Source organism: Dendropsophus ebraccatus, chromosome 14 (genome assembly GCF_027789765.1).
Source record: "Dendropsophus ebraccatus isolate aDenEbr1 chromosome 14, aDenEbr1.pat, whole genome shotgun sequence".
Taxonomy (NCBI): domain Eukaryota; kingdom Metazoa; phylum Chordata; class Amphibia; order Anura; family Hylidae; genus Dendropsophus; species Dendropsophus ebraccatus.
The window spans coordinates 43,480,140-43,494,846 of record NC_091467.1 but is presented as its reverse complement, the minus strand read 5'-3'; the positions used below and the strand labels follow the sequence as shown (position 1 = coordinate 43,494,846).

At 46.2% G+C, this 14,707-nt stretch overlaps 1 protein-coding gene across 1 annotated transcript; it reads right to left on the bottom strand.

Moving 5' to 3' along the window:
* Positions 1–69: 69 nt before the first annotated feature.
* Positions 70–14,277, bottom strand: PYCR1 (pyrroline-5-carboxylate reductase 1). The gene is made up of 8 exons (XM_069953670.1): positions 14,146–14,277; positions 8,904–9,013; positions 8,487–8,557; positions 7,144–7,323; positions 6,665–6,886; positions 4,605–4,697; positions 3,388–3,551; positions 70–2,034 (listed from the first exon to the last, which is right to left on the bottom strand). The coding sequence occupies exons 2-8, from the start codon at positions 8,968–8,970 to the stop codon at positions 1,872–1,874; spliced, it is 960 nt and encodes a 319-aa protein (XP_069809771.1). The 5' UTR covers positions 8,971–9,013; positions 14,146–14,277; the 3' UTR covers positions 70–1,871.
* Between the last annotated feature and the right edge of the window lie 430 nt (positions 14,278–14,707).

Below are 14,707 nucleotides of genomic sequence, written 5' to 3'. Positions count from 1 at the left end.
ATAACTGATATGACTCCAAATGAAGCCCAGCAAGTGTGTGTGTGTGACAGAATGACCGGCAGGCTGACACAGGAGAAGGAAGCAGCTTTATTGTCCTGAGAACCCTGTCATTGTTGGGATACAGTAACCAAAGGAAATAGAAAAGATTAAAAAATAATTATTCTATCACAATTTCTTCTTTGCCTGTATACAAAGCACAAGAGCAAGTCGTCTTCCAGCTCTTAAAGGGGTTATCCAGCAATAGAAAAATACGGCTACTTTGTTTTAGAGGGTATGTGCACACTACAGAATCCTGATAGAACACCCACTCGGGGACTCTGGTGGCCGCGCCCGTCTCCGCTGCTCGCTATAGTTTGCTAAATTCCGCCATCTGCCTGAAGAACGAGCGGGTTTATTCTTTGGGTGGATACAGAATCTGGCAAACCATAGAATGGAGTCTACAGGAGCTGCGGAGACGGGCGCGGCTGCGGAGACGGGTGTACCGTTGGGGTTCTGTAGTTTGCACACCCTTGTCCTCAGTTTGGGTGCAGGTTTTGTTGCTCAGTTCCATTGAAGTGAATGGAGCTAATTTGTAAACCGCACCTGAGCTGGAGACAAGAAAGGTGTTGTCTCTAGAAGTGGCCACGTTTTTCCAACTATCCAGCGCTACAAAAACATGGCCACTTTTGCCCCACTCTTATCTCCAGTTCAAGTGTGGTTTGTAATTAAAGAGGACCTGTCACCCCCAGTGCCGGGGTGACAGGCTCCCGACCCCCCTCTAGGGCTCCTCATACTTACTTGATTGCACCAGGTCCCGCTTCTTCGGCCGGTCCCGGGACGGAGATATCCCTGCGGGAACCATTCATTCTCTATGAGTGTCGGACTCATCTCAGCGATCAAGTATGAGGGGCTCTAACGGGGTCGGGAGCCTGTCACCCCGGCATCGGGGGTGACAGGTCCTCTTTAAAGGGGTTATCCAGTGCTACAAAAACATGGCCACTTTCTTTCAGTGACAGCACGAATCTTGTCTCCAGTTCAGTTGCAGCTTGAAATTAAGCTCCTTTCACTTCAATGGAACTGAGCAGCAAAACCCCGCCCAAGTTGGAGACAAGAGTGGGGCTGTCTCTGGAAGAAAGTGGCCATGTTTTTGTAGCGCTGGATAACCTCTTTAAGCTCCATTTACTTCAATGGAACAGAATTTCAAACCCCACCCAATCTGGAGCCCAGAGTGGTGCAAAAGTGGCCATGTTTTTGTAGCACTGCATAAACCCTATAACCTTCATGCCGGACTCTCAGCAGCCCTGTTATTCAGCTGTTGGGAGGTGCTCATGGTCTCTTCATTACCTTGGTCCATAGAGAACAATGCTGCTCTTGTTCCTGCAGCTTCGTCCTGTTCCCTCGAGCTGATCAGCAGGGGGGCTGAGAGTGGCACCACGCTGCACTATGACTATTGCTATACTGACACTTGTGGTCACAAAGCTTCATCCCAAGAGATACTAGTGATGGTGGCTGGACTGGGACAACCTGAACTCCTGCATCACCTCATTCACGGTCATCAGTTGGGATTGTAGCCCTATGATACCTCCCATGATTGAGACCATTGCAGATCAAGGCGAAAAGATATGGAAAGGCTTCTCACAGTATCCCTGCCCCATAAAATGCTTAGACAGTAAGAGACGTGTGCCCAGCATCACCTTACCTCCGTCTTTTTAGAAACATAATAGCTATTGCATTTTTTTATATTGTTTATCAGGATAAAATAAACTAAAACATTGAGAAGTCCCTTTGAGCAGGTAGGAGCAAGCTGCTGCCGCCAGACATATACCAGTCACTGATGCCAGTATCTCTGCAGCTTGCCTATAGCCTTAGTTGATCGGGATTTCAGGGATCTCTCAGAACTTCTTTACTCCTGGTGTCCTGTTGTTGAACAGACTGACTTTGGCTCCCTGGGCAGCAGTGGAGACCGATGGCGATTCCTGCTGCACTTTGCTTAGCGTTGTCTTTTTGATGGCAGCTGCGGGGATTTTTTCCTGGTCCGCATAATACTGGAGCTCTCTGTGATTTATGAGAGACAGAAGAGGTTAAAACATTTGAAGTGTGATATGGATGTTTAGACTCCTAGAGAGCACTACAAAATCACTTGCTATGTTCACACGCTGTATAAGACCGGCCAGGTCACAGAACGGGCAGTCTCAGAAAAGATCATCCGTGTGGGCCCGCATCAAAACTCCGCACTGCACACAATGGAGCGTGCGGCAGGAGCCGCACACTCCATTGTGTGAACTGACAGGGTTTTCTGCGGCCACTATTCACTGAATAGCTATGGATTGCAGCCGGAGTGTATACCATGTGTATACACTCCTACCGGGATTCCCTCAGCCTGCAGCACAACGTAAGTTCTGTACTGATCACGGCTGTTGCAACAACGGCCGTGATTACAGCGGAACTTACGTTGTGTGAACATGCCTAAATGCGCTCTCTACCTGCTCCATCCTCACGGCAAGAAACACATTGTTAAAGAAGACATTTATAAGACTGTCATCTATAGTAAGGCTGGGTTCACACACAGTATTTTTGCTCAGTATTTTGGTCCTCATATTGCAACCAAAATTAGGAGTGGATTGAAAACACAGAAAGGCTATGTTCACACACTGTTGAAATTTAGTGGATGGCAAATAATTGCCGTTATTTCATAACAACGATGTTATGGACCACCCTCTAAATAGCCGTGTGAACTGGTCTTAATAAATACATTCATTTCTATGGTCAGTTGAAAAAGCATCTACTGTATGTACAGCTGAGTCACACTGCCACCTGGTGGCTCTACTTGGATCTACCTGGTGGCTAGGGGTTATGTAATGCACACAGAGGTGTTCCTGTGATTTAACCCACATCTCTTAGATGAACAGGGTTCCCCTGATGAAGTGGCTGCTTCCTGTCATTGACAGGCAGGGATAAATGCAGAGATGTCCTTGCATGTATCTGTCCACGATGAGCGTTACGAAAACAGCCAAGCAAGCAAAACTGTCCTGGGCTCAAATATCTCACATAAAATCTTTTAAAAGGGTATTCTGATTTAACCTCACTTGTCCCCTAACCAGATGACAGGGGACAAGTATGAGATTGCAGGGGGTCCAACCTCTGTGCCCCCCGCGAACCTCTAGATCTGGGCCCAAGCTCCTTTGTTATAAATGGACCCGCATTGCGGCGTGTGACCCACAGCTCTATTTGTTATCTATGGAGCCGGCAAAAAGAGCTCAATGCTGTAATGTGGATAAGGAAAAGTAAGTTTAAATTGGAAAACCAATTTAAGGGAAGCGGAGGACTAGAAGTCCACATAATAGCAGTGAATAGAAAATCATAACAAGTCAGCTAGCACTGAACACACATTGGTGGCTGAATGTTTACCTGGTTCGGATGCAAGATGCCTCCACCGCATTAATGAGAAGGGATCGGAATCCTCCACTCTCCAAAAAATGTAGAGCGTGAATAGTGGCGCCCCCTGGTGAGCACACATTGTCCTTCAACTGCCCTGGATGCTGTTCTGACTCCAAAAGCATCTTAGCTGCTCCCTGATGAAGATCAAAAATACAGCTGGGTTTATTTGTGTTTTTGTCTTACAGTTGTTGCAACAGTGTTGTATATTTGTTTGTTTTTTACACATCAGTTACTGTTTGTTTTTCCTCTGACTCATATATCCATTTTTTAAGTGTGTAAAGAAACTTTATTCATAATACTATTAACATGTCATAAAGATATCTCAAAAGTTTTGATCGGTCCGGGTCAGAGAGTTCAGACCAGTACCAATCAGGAGATAGAGGCGGGAGAAGACCACGTTAAGTGCGGTCCTCTCCCGGCTCTGTGTCACGTGATCAGTCGGACTTATAACGGAGCATGACTGATAAGTCGACTGATCGTCTGACACAGAGCCTTAGTCTCACTTAGTCTTAGTCTGAACACTCAGACCCGGACCAATCAAAACTTTTGAAATGTCTCTCTGACATGTCAAAAGTTTTTTAAAACAACAGTCACACTTTAAATTTATTAGAAGGAAATATAGGGGTGTTATATAGTCAGAGAAACAAAGTATATATAGTGGGGAAAATAAGTATACACTTTTTTGCAAGTTTTTTCCACTTACAAAGAATGGAGGGAACTACAGGAAACGTCCGACCTCTGTAACTGCAAACAAAGGTTTCTGTACCAAACAGATTCTGTCTCTCACAGGCGAAGTGTATCTACGATAAAAAATTCCCACCTCTTCATTCTTTGTAGGTAGGAAATCTTCCAAAATCAGAAGAGAAGCTAAAACGTTCTGCTCTCTGGCACTAAAACTTTCATCTGCCCCCCCCCCATTCGTGACATCGGAGTGCGGATCTCTGTCACAAAGTCCAATTGCTGCGCAGCGTCACTGAATTGCACGCTGCCGTAGCTTTGCCCGCAGGCGATGATCAGGACTTAGACCTGCCCCCCACATCTCAGAAGGGATACTTATAAGACATGGATTGAGAGGAGGCAAGTGCTAGGGAGAAGATGGCTGCAGCCATCTTCTAATCCCCAGACAACCATTTTAACTTACATTAGAAAAAAAGGCTGAATAGGAAAATGCTGATGAAACAACTAACCAGCATGGCCTGGGCTCCTAGACGAACTGCAAGCCTTCTGGGAAGGCCCATCTTTACTCCTCCATCTGCAAGTGCATCCAGGGCTGTGAAGGCCTGAAAGAATAAGCGACAGGAGTATTAATGGCAAATCTTACTTGTCGGTATAAATAGTGCTACATAATCCCACATCACTTCTTTCTTGTTTCATGTAGTTTCTTCCAGGCCACAACGAGACAACTCCCATGGTCCACCATCTCTGTCACACAGACTGCCCCACCACTGCCCTTCTCCCAGCTCTGTAGGCTTCCATCTTTCACATACAGCTCCATATAACCTCTCTATTACTGACAGCTACTTAAAGGAGTTATCCAGTGCTACACACAAACATGGCCACTTTCTTCCAGAGACAGCACCACTCTTGTCTCCAGTTCAGGTGTGGTTTGCAATTAAGCTCTATTTACTTCAATGGAAGTAAATCGGTTAGGGCCCATTTACACAGAGAGATTATCTGACAGATTATCTGCCAAAAATATGAAGCCAAAGCCAGAAACAGACTATAAAAAGAGATCAGGTCATAAAAGAAAGCCTGAGATTCCGCCTTCCTGGCTTTGGCTTCATATCTTTGGCAGATAATCTGTCAGATAATCTTTCTGTGTAAATGGACCCTTACAAAACCTGAACCCAAACTGGAGACAAGAGTGGTGCTTTCTCTGGAAGAAAGTGGCCATGTTTTTAAAGCCGGATAACCTCCTTTAATCTGCCCCACACACACTCTATTTCTTGCTTCCCGGCACTACCGGTCACTATCGCTTTGGTATTGGTTGAAAGCATGAAGCTAAACAATAAGGAAGGAAGTAATAATTTGCAGTATACTGTATGTATAATGCAAATCTATACAAAGTTGAAGTAAAAACATAAGTCATGCAGTTCAGTATGACTGGACAGAGAGCTTCACCAGTGCTCTGTCTCATTATTAGAGGTGTATTCCATTTTTTTTTTTTTACACTTACTCAATCCATATTACTCCAAGAGCATACCAAGGGCATCTGGTTACTCCTCTTCCTTTAATGTGTGACTGCTGCAGTGGCCATTTTGACACGTCATGGCAAGAGGGACCAAGCACCCTTGAAATGGCGGCAGCTGGGCATCAGGCAGATGAAAATGTTTTTAGCAACCCAACTCGTTACCCAGTGTTAAAAAAAAAAAAAAAAAAAAAAAAAAAAAAAGACTCAAATAACAGGAGAAGCGGAATTCCTGAGCTGGGGAAGTTTGCATGCTGCACAGCCACACTGCCATGCAGCATAAAGCTTCCAATGGTTTCAGCTATACTAATTCCCAATGAAGCCTGAACATGATGGCAAACTCCTCAATGATCACCACTTACTTGCATCTCCCTGCATTCCCCGTATTTACATGGAAATCTTTGTGAAGAAGGGACAAGACTCTCTGGGAGAAATTAGCTTCAAAACAATTAGGACATCTAATATGGTGACACTGGAAAATGTTAAGGCCCTAAATGATTATTGGCTGTACTTGGCTGATAACTGATCGTTCAGGCCGATAATCGTTTGGTGTGATAGGACACGTTAAAAGGATCCCGATCATGTCAGTGACAGTCTTCTCCTCGTCGCTCCATTTAATAGGAGTGTCGCAGCAGGCCGCCACTAACTTCAATGGGCAGCCTGATGATCTAAGGATCGTTCGGGCAGCCCCTCCCGCAGCTCCCTGCTTACTGTCTATGCGTGTAATAGCATAGTAATATGGCCTTTATGCTATTAATTAAAGGGATATGAGCAGTAATAATACCAGTGCACCAAGGGACGAGTTTTATATGGGGTGGTGGGGGGCATAATTTTTGTTATACAAATGAGCTTCATTGTACAATGGGTTGCATAACGGCCAGGCCCCATAAACAGTAAATTGTAGAGGATCCTGAATACCTACCAGGCCCCATAAACACGAAAGTGTAGAGGACCCCTTTTATTTACCAGCAATAATTTTATGATATTTTATCCTCCACCTCTTCAGATTCACAACACAATGAGGAAATAACACATCTTGACCCTTCTTTTTGCACTTACATAAGCAGGCCCACTGCCACTCAGTCCTGTAACAGCATCAATCAGGTCCTCCTCCACCTCGGTACAAAAGCCCACACTCTGCATCAACTGTTCAAGAAGTTTTCCATCCTCCACTTCTGCATGGGTCCCTGTGGCGTATACTGTGGCCCCCTCTCTTACAATCACAGGAGTATTGGTCATGCAGCGGATGACTTTGGGAGCTGGGTGGAAGGCGCCCAATTTCTGTAAAAGTTGCAGGAGGTTTAACAGGGGATATAACAAGCAGCTAAGAACTTCTGCTACAGATAAGAATAGAGGGGTAAACAATAATGGGGAAGAGAATAAAAGTATGTGTAAACAACAACTGGGCAGAGAATACAGGAGGGTATTAGCAGCTGATGAAGTAATAGATGTCAGTACATTCCTGACCACATGGCACACTATGAATGGCTTTACTAGACTGTACACCTAATATATGTCACACTAAGGATTGATGTTACCTTTTCAATAGAGCTAATAGTAACACCAGCCGCGCATGATACAACCATGTGACGATCCTCAATGTCAGAGGCGATCTCGTCCAGCACAAAGGGAATGATTGGAGGTTTCACAGCCAGGAAGAGGACATCGCTGTTCTTCACTGCGTCCTTATTACTGGTGGTGAAATTTATACCAAGTTTCTGGGAATACAACAACAAATTATAAATAAATTATATAAAATGGCAACATACTAAAATATTATATTATCTTATAAATCATACATTGCACAGCAATTAAATGATGCCTTCAAATTGTATTCTCATTGCATTTCTGCCTCAGTTGTGCCCACCTAGGGATCATATGATCTGGGTTTTGAATACTGATATTAATGAATAATGATAATTAGAGCACAAATCAAATTGAGGATTTAGAACTAGTTCAATCTGGAATATACTTGATGAGAGATGGCGTGTTATATAAGTGGAGTGCGCTGAATATGACTCTCTATGGTTATTTGGCCTGTGCACTGCTGTGTTATCTACCTAGTTTATTGCACCAATAAATATGGATAACCCTGTCTGGACCTTATCGGCCACAGGTGAAAGCTGAGTAGGATTTTCAATATTCGACTACTAAAGGTCACTTAGCTCAACCCACCCACTTTGGTGGGACCGGCTGCCTAAAGTGTATGGGGGTCACCCAACTCTAGGGCAAGATTGGGCATGTTGCATTTTGACTGGCTGACCCTTTCATTCTCAGAGACATAAGCTGCCACCAAAGCTGTCTTGCAGCGGCATACCTCTCTCCTATAAGGACACATGGCCTATGCCCCCAAAACACTCATGTATATGGAGAGATTGGGAAAATAGGCCTCTCTAACATTTGGTCGACAACTATTGAACATGTATAGACAATTACATGAGGCCAGGGGTTCTCCTCAACATTTCAGGGGCTGCAAAAAAAAACTAACTAAAAGCCTCATATTAGATAAACAGACCTCTGACCCTTTATTGATAGTAGTTATTTATTTGACATGTAGGAATATTATGTATGTATGTATAATAGTAGGTATTCTTTAAGAGCGTAGTCTCCGGTCAGTCAATGAATGGGTTACATACAGTGTTGTCTTTGTCTATTACACACGCTAATAAGCATTGGCCATGGAAATAAACAATGGTCCCAGTCAGCTAGACACCATAGCGATATATACCAGTACATACAGCTGCCAGCATAATCTACACAGCTACACCGATTACACCGACACCCCTAAACCTGTGCATGGGGGACAGGATACAGGACAACCTGTGGCTGTATGGTTCCATTGCATCATATCTAAATTCTCATCTATGACAATTCATCTCACCCTCAGTCCGGCCACCGTGGGCAGATCAGTATCCGGGGAGCTTGCAATAATCTTGTGCGCTGCCAACACTCCTGTAACAAGAGACATGATCATCACAACTGTAGTAATATGACAGCACTGTACATATGACAGTCTGTACTTGCTCTAAGCATTGCACCATGATGCAGAATTATAGGCATGCCAGGAAAATAAAGACACAATGACCTGTTAGGGTCTGTTCACACACAGTAAAATTGAGCAGAAAGCGACAGAAGCGGAGGCGCGCACAGGAATTCCGCCAATTTTACTCCGTGTGAACTGGCCCTGTGTATGAAACACACACATCAATGGTTTCCAATAATCTGGCACTGGAATAATAAATACATCTTCCTATATACACACAGTGGACACTATGAGCCATGTAGTTATGTCACTCACCTGCTGCAGTGAAGCCCCGGACTAGGGCATAGGTCAGCTGTCCAGCGCCAATGAATCCCACACTCATGTTGATCCTTGGTACGATCAATACAGCGAGTCCAGATCAGAACCTGAAAGGTGAATGTGTACACACAGTCATTGTGCAACCTGCAGCAAAGGTACACACTAAACACAAGTGCCTCCAAACCATTGCCCCCCGTCCTGCAGCATGGCATGTACATGGACACTTACCAAGCACTGTGCATGCATCTCCAATGGAAACAGCAGACACAGCAATCTGCTGGTGAGTGCAGCTAAGGTCATTGATGTATCTGCCAACACTGGGAGCGCGCCCGTCTGTGTGATTATACTTAGTGTATATAGACAATCACAGGCAGTGTGCCATGGTGAAAATGTACACGGCCACGTAAACTTTATACCTCACTTTTAAATAGTTATAAAGCAATATTATCAATCAGTTTTGTTGTTTAGTTATATATTTTGCCATTTTAAAAGGAGAATTCTGGGCAAGGGGATTTTCTGCCAAACTGCCGGGGTCCTCTCTCTAACCAGGAAGCTGCCGGGGACCGAAGCTGCAGTATAAGGGCATCAGTGCTGGAGCCCGGGAGGTAAGTGCACGTTATTTCTTTCATCCTCCCCGGCACTTTGACAAAAAAAGCCCCCTATCCCGAATTCTCCTTAAAGCGACTCTGTACTCACAATCTGACCCCCCAAACCACTTGTATTTTCGGATAGCTGCTTTTAATCCAAGATCTGTCCTGGGGTCCGTTCGGCAGGGGTTGCAGTTATTGTCATAAAAACAACTTTTAATCCTGCAGCGCTGTGTCTAACGGCCGGGGCTTACATTTGTATATGCATTAGGCTGGCACCACCTCTCTGTCCCTTCTCCCCGCCCTCCTCATCATTAGGAATGCTCCAGGCAGATTGCTTCCTATTCCCCACCTGTGTGTATAATGAACATGGGCTGGATCGTTAATACACCTGTGCAAAGCTCAAACAGCAGTAAATGTTCCTGGATCATTCCTAATGCTGAGGAGGGTGGGGAGGAAGGACGGAGAAGTGGTGCCAGCCTAATGCATATACAAATGTAAGCCCGGCCGTTAGACACAGCGCTGCCGGATTAAAAGTTGTTTTTGTGACAATAACTGCATCCCCTGCCGAACGGACCCCAGGACAGATCTTGGATTAAATACAGCTATCCGAAGATACAAGTGGTTTGGGGGAAAGATTGTGGGTACAGAGTCACTTTAAACACTTATTCTGTGGCTTAGACAGACCTGCAGTTTCCGACACGAATATTGGTGGCAGCCGCAGCAAAGAGGCCCTTGTCAACCCTTACTGCTGCCACTCAATTTAAAATGATAGATAGATAGATAGATAGATAGATAGATAGATAGATAGATAGATAGATAGATAGATAGATAGATTTTATATACAGGGTGGTCCAAAAGTAGGTGGACAGTAAAATTAAACTGGCTCGATTGCCCCTAGCATCCAATCAGATTCCACTTTTCATTCCTTCCAGACTCTCTGGAAAATGAAAGGTGGGATCTGATTGGTTGCTAGGGGCAACTGAGCCAGTTTAACTTTACACCATGTTTGATAAATCTCCCCCTTCATAACCATATTCCACATACTATCCACCTACTTTTGGACCACATTGTATATGCGGAATCTGTTGGCACTATACAAATAAATATTATTATAAACTATATTTTTATTAAAGCAATATATTAAGAAAAATGTTACTATGTGGAGTATCCCTTTAAGGATCTAAATCTGTATAGTGTAAAGGAAAAACAGGATAAGAGGCCATGACTAAAACATTTAAATATGGTAAAGGGCTAAATAAGGTACAGAAGGGAAGTGTTCTTATTAAAAAAAAAACAACAAAAAAAACAACAAGTGGACACAATCTACATTAAGTGAATGTAAACTTGCCTGCGATAAGTATATATATTTATCCTGAGATAATGAATAGGCAGAAATTCCCAGAAACCTCCAAAATGTGGTAGAAAGCAGATATACCTGCAACCAACCTTATAATAATGCATATGGTGTTAGAATGGGATGTCCTAGCTCCTGTAGGTGTAATATGGGTCCCTGTTACATCTGTCTGTATATATAGTACAGATATAGATAGATAGATATCGTTTTTTCTCGATAACAGGCAGCTAATATCCTCCCCAAGTGCCATGTCTGCCTCCAGCCCTATGGCCGCTGATACTCTGGTGGTAGGAGACACTGGGCAGCGGTCAGCTATTTATACTCACTCAAGCTGTCATATAGGATTTTAATCTTCCCACACCTGTGCATGGAGTGAGGCTGCGGCTTTGTGGCAGCCCCACTGGCAGCGTATGAAGGTTGTCTATCATATCCTCAGTGAATCAAGACCGCAATGCAAGCTAAAAGTGGCACAGATGGCAGCAAGGCTACTAAGGGATGTGGTGCTGTTTTGTACCAACACTGCATTTGCTATGTGGCCCTGCACCAGCTAACCATACTTTCAATAAAAGTTTGGGGGTCCGGCCACCTCCACCCCATTTTAATATATATTTATGATGTGTTCTGCAATTATAGTTGCAGGAAACCAAAAGGACCATTCTATAGACGCTGTTCACATCTGCAGGCTGGATTCACACTAAGAAACGGTTCCCAATCGGGGTGTTACTGCATTTCGGTGGGCATGAGGACACTGCCACTTTAAGAATCCCTAGAAGCTGCGCAGCCGCCCCGCTCTGTAATGTTTGGCCCATTCACTGTAACAATAATATAGTGCAGGGTGAGCGGGCTGAACATTGTGTGAAGAGAATGGAGGAGCAGGACTTGTCAGCGTTCTACTCCTCCATTCATTCTCATAGGCTGCAGGCACTTTAGGCCAACAGCCTAGGAGACACCACAGACACAGCAGATGCAGTGATATAACATCAAAGTACCTGCCGAAGGATCCCGTCCCCACAGCTCACAGGCTAGAGGCCAGAATTGATGAAGACCTGCTCCATGCCTGGATTTTGTGAGTATGATGGGTTTTTATTTTTTTGGTGGGGTGCACAACAGGGGGCATTATCACTATGTGGGGTGCACAGGAGGGGACATTATCACTAAGTGGGGGTGCACAGCAGGGGGCATTATCCCTATGTGGGGTGCACAGCAGGGGGCGTTATCCCTATGTGGGGTGCACAGCAGGGGGCGTTATCCCTATGTGGGGTGCACAGCAGGGGGCGTTATCCCTATGTGGGGTGCACAGCAGGGGGCGTTATCCCTATGTGGGGTGCACAGCAGGGGGCGTTATCCCTATGTGGGGTGCACAGCAGGGGGCGTTATCCCTATGTGGGGTGCACAGCAGGGGGCGTTATCCCTATGTGGGGTACACAGCAGGGGGCGTTATCCCTATGTGGGGTGCACAGCAGGGGGCGTTATCCCTATGTGGGGTGCACAGCAGGGGGCGTTATCCCTATGTGGGGTGCACAGCAGGGGGCGTTATCCCTATGTGAAGTCACCTGTGAGTCACTGAAAGGCCTTTTTGTATTTCATAGAAAATTATTCGGGGTGCCTGAGGTGGGAAAGTAACACAAGCATTTTTGCATCTGTATTATGGCCCATAATTCCAGGCCTGTCTGATGGCAGCTGTCAGTCGCCCAATAATAAAGCTGACAGGCACTGTGGCCACATGTGTTACTCTAGTGTGAACTTACCATCATAAACAAAAACCTGCTCCATGGTGATGTATGATGGGGGGCCAGGGTGATGTATCGGGGGGGGGGGGGGGGGGCATGACAATGTATCATGGGGGGGGGAGGCATGGCGATGTATCATGGGGGGGGAGGCATGGCGATGTATCATGGGGGGGGGAGGCATGGCGATGTATCATGGGGGGAGAGGCATGGCGATGTATCATGGGGGGAGGGCCGTGGCGATGTATCATGGGGGGAGGGCCATGGCGATGTATCATGGGGGGAGGGCCATGGCGATGTATCATGGGGGGAGGGCCATGGCGATGTATCATGGGGGGAGGGCCATGGCGATGTATCATGGGGGGAGGGCCATGGCGATGTATCATGGGGGGAGGGCCATGGCGATGTATCATGGGGGGAGGGCCATGGCGATCTATCATGGGGGGAGGGCCATGGCGATCTATCATAGGGGGAGGGCCATGGCGATCTATCATGGGGGGAGGGCCATGGCGATCTATCATGGGGGGAGGGCCATGGCGATCTATCATGGGGGGAGGGCCATGGTGATCTATCATGTGGGGCCATGGCGATATATCATGGGGGGCCATGGCGATCTATCATGGGGGGCCATGGTGATATATCATGGGGGGCCATGGCGATCTATCATGGGGGGGCCATGGCGATCTATCATGGGGGGGCCATGGCGATCTATCATGGGGGGGCCATGGCGATCTATCATGGGGGGCCATGGCGATCTATCATGGGGGGGGCACCATGGCGATCTATCATGGGGGGCCATGGCGATCTATCATGGGGGGGGGCACCATGGCGATCTATCATGGGGGGCCATGGCGATCTATCATGGGGGGGGCACCATGGCGATCTATCATGGGGGGCCATGGCGATCTATCATGGGGGGGGGCACCATGGCGATCTATCATGGGGGGGGGGCACCATGGCGATCTATCATGGGGGGGCCATGGTGTTTCCATGCAATGTCTCTTGTTATACTTTATACAAATATCTACATTTGCATGGCAGCTGTGGCCATAAGTGTACAGAGGCAGGAAAGCATTGGATCTCCCTAAGCAGCAGCAGCAGATGGGACAGTGTGTTGTCAGTGCAGGATGACATCACATGGTGCCACCTATACATCCACCCATACCCTGCAGGTGGAGGTGCCCTTTAATGCTGGTCTAATGGGCAAAGATATTCCATTCAGAAAGAACCACAAGTCCCAGCAGATTACACCTGCATCCCCTGACTCTCCAGCTGGTGTCAAATTACAACTCTCAGCTGTGTAGAGCTTGCAGGGCATGCTGGGGGTTGTAGTTTGGGAACAGCTTGTCAGCCACAAGTGTCCTTAATATTCTATTAGTAGGAGCACAAAGCCGCCTGTAAGTGATGGCCCAGGGCGGAGACGTCACAGTGAGCGCTAAATGACGTGGCAGCCGTGACGTCACAGCGTAAATCCCACTATGTCTAGGTGTGACGTGTCTGATGTAACTCCATGACACGTGTCCTCCCATCACCCTCTCCCTTCCCGTTACCTCCGCTCTATAACCTACGGTTTTGACTTCCTGTCAGCTCCACGGTCTCAGCTTCCCCCTCTGATTGCCACTGTGCACGGAACACAATACCGGTACCGAATTACCGGGTGCCAGATTAACCACGCCCCCAGTCACTAGTGTACCCAAACCACGCCCTCTTAGTGGCGTCCTATTGGAGATCCATATAGTTACGCCCACTGTTATACCGTCCAGCCTGACCGCTCTTATGCCGCATGGCTTCAAACAAGTAGCTCCGCCTTTTTACCGTATTTCCCCGCTATGAGGCGACCATACACGTCGCGTTATCCCTTTTTGTACCCCAGAACTTCGGATGTTCTGTTGGTGAAGAGCAGGATTTGCATTGGATGAAGGTTGTCAGCAGAGGATTTTCACATTTCCATCAAATCAGTCATGTGCGTTTTAATATGCGGTTTTAGTTTTGATGAGTAAACTCCTTGAAAGAAAAAACAAAACAGAAAACGTATGGTACAAATGCACAATGTGAACAAAGCTTTAAGTTTGTTGTTGTTTTTTTTAAGTGTATACAAAAGCAAAAAGTATACTTCACTTAAAGCAGGGG

Coding starts and splice junctions, on each gene's coding strand:
- PYCR1 (XM_069953670.1), bottom strand. CDS start 8,970: ATGAGTGTGGGATTCATTGGCGCTGGACAGCTGACCTATGCCCTAGTC. Junction 3,552..4,604: donor TAGGAGCCCAGGCCATGCTG/GTTAGTTGTTTC, acceptor GATCTTCATCAG/GGAGCAGCTAAGATGCTTTT. Junction 2,035..3,387: donor GCATCTTGCATCCGAACCAG/GTAAACATTCAG, acceptor CATAAATCACAG/AGAGCTCCAGTATTATGCGG.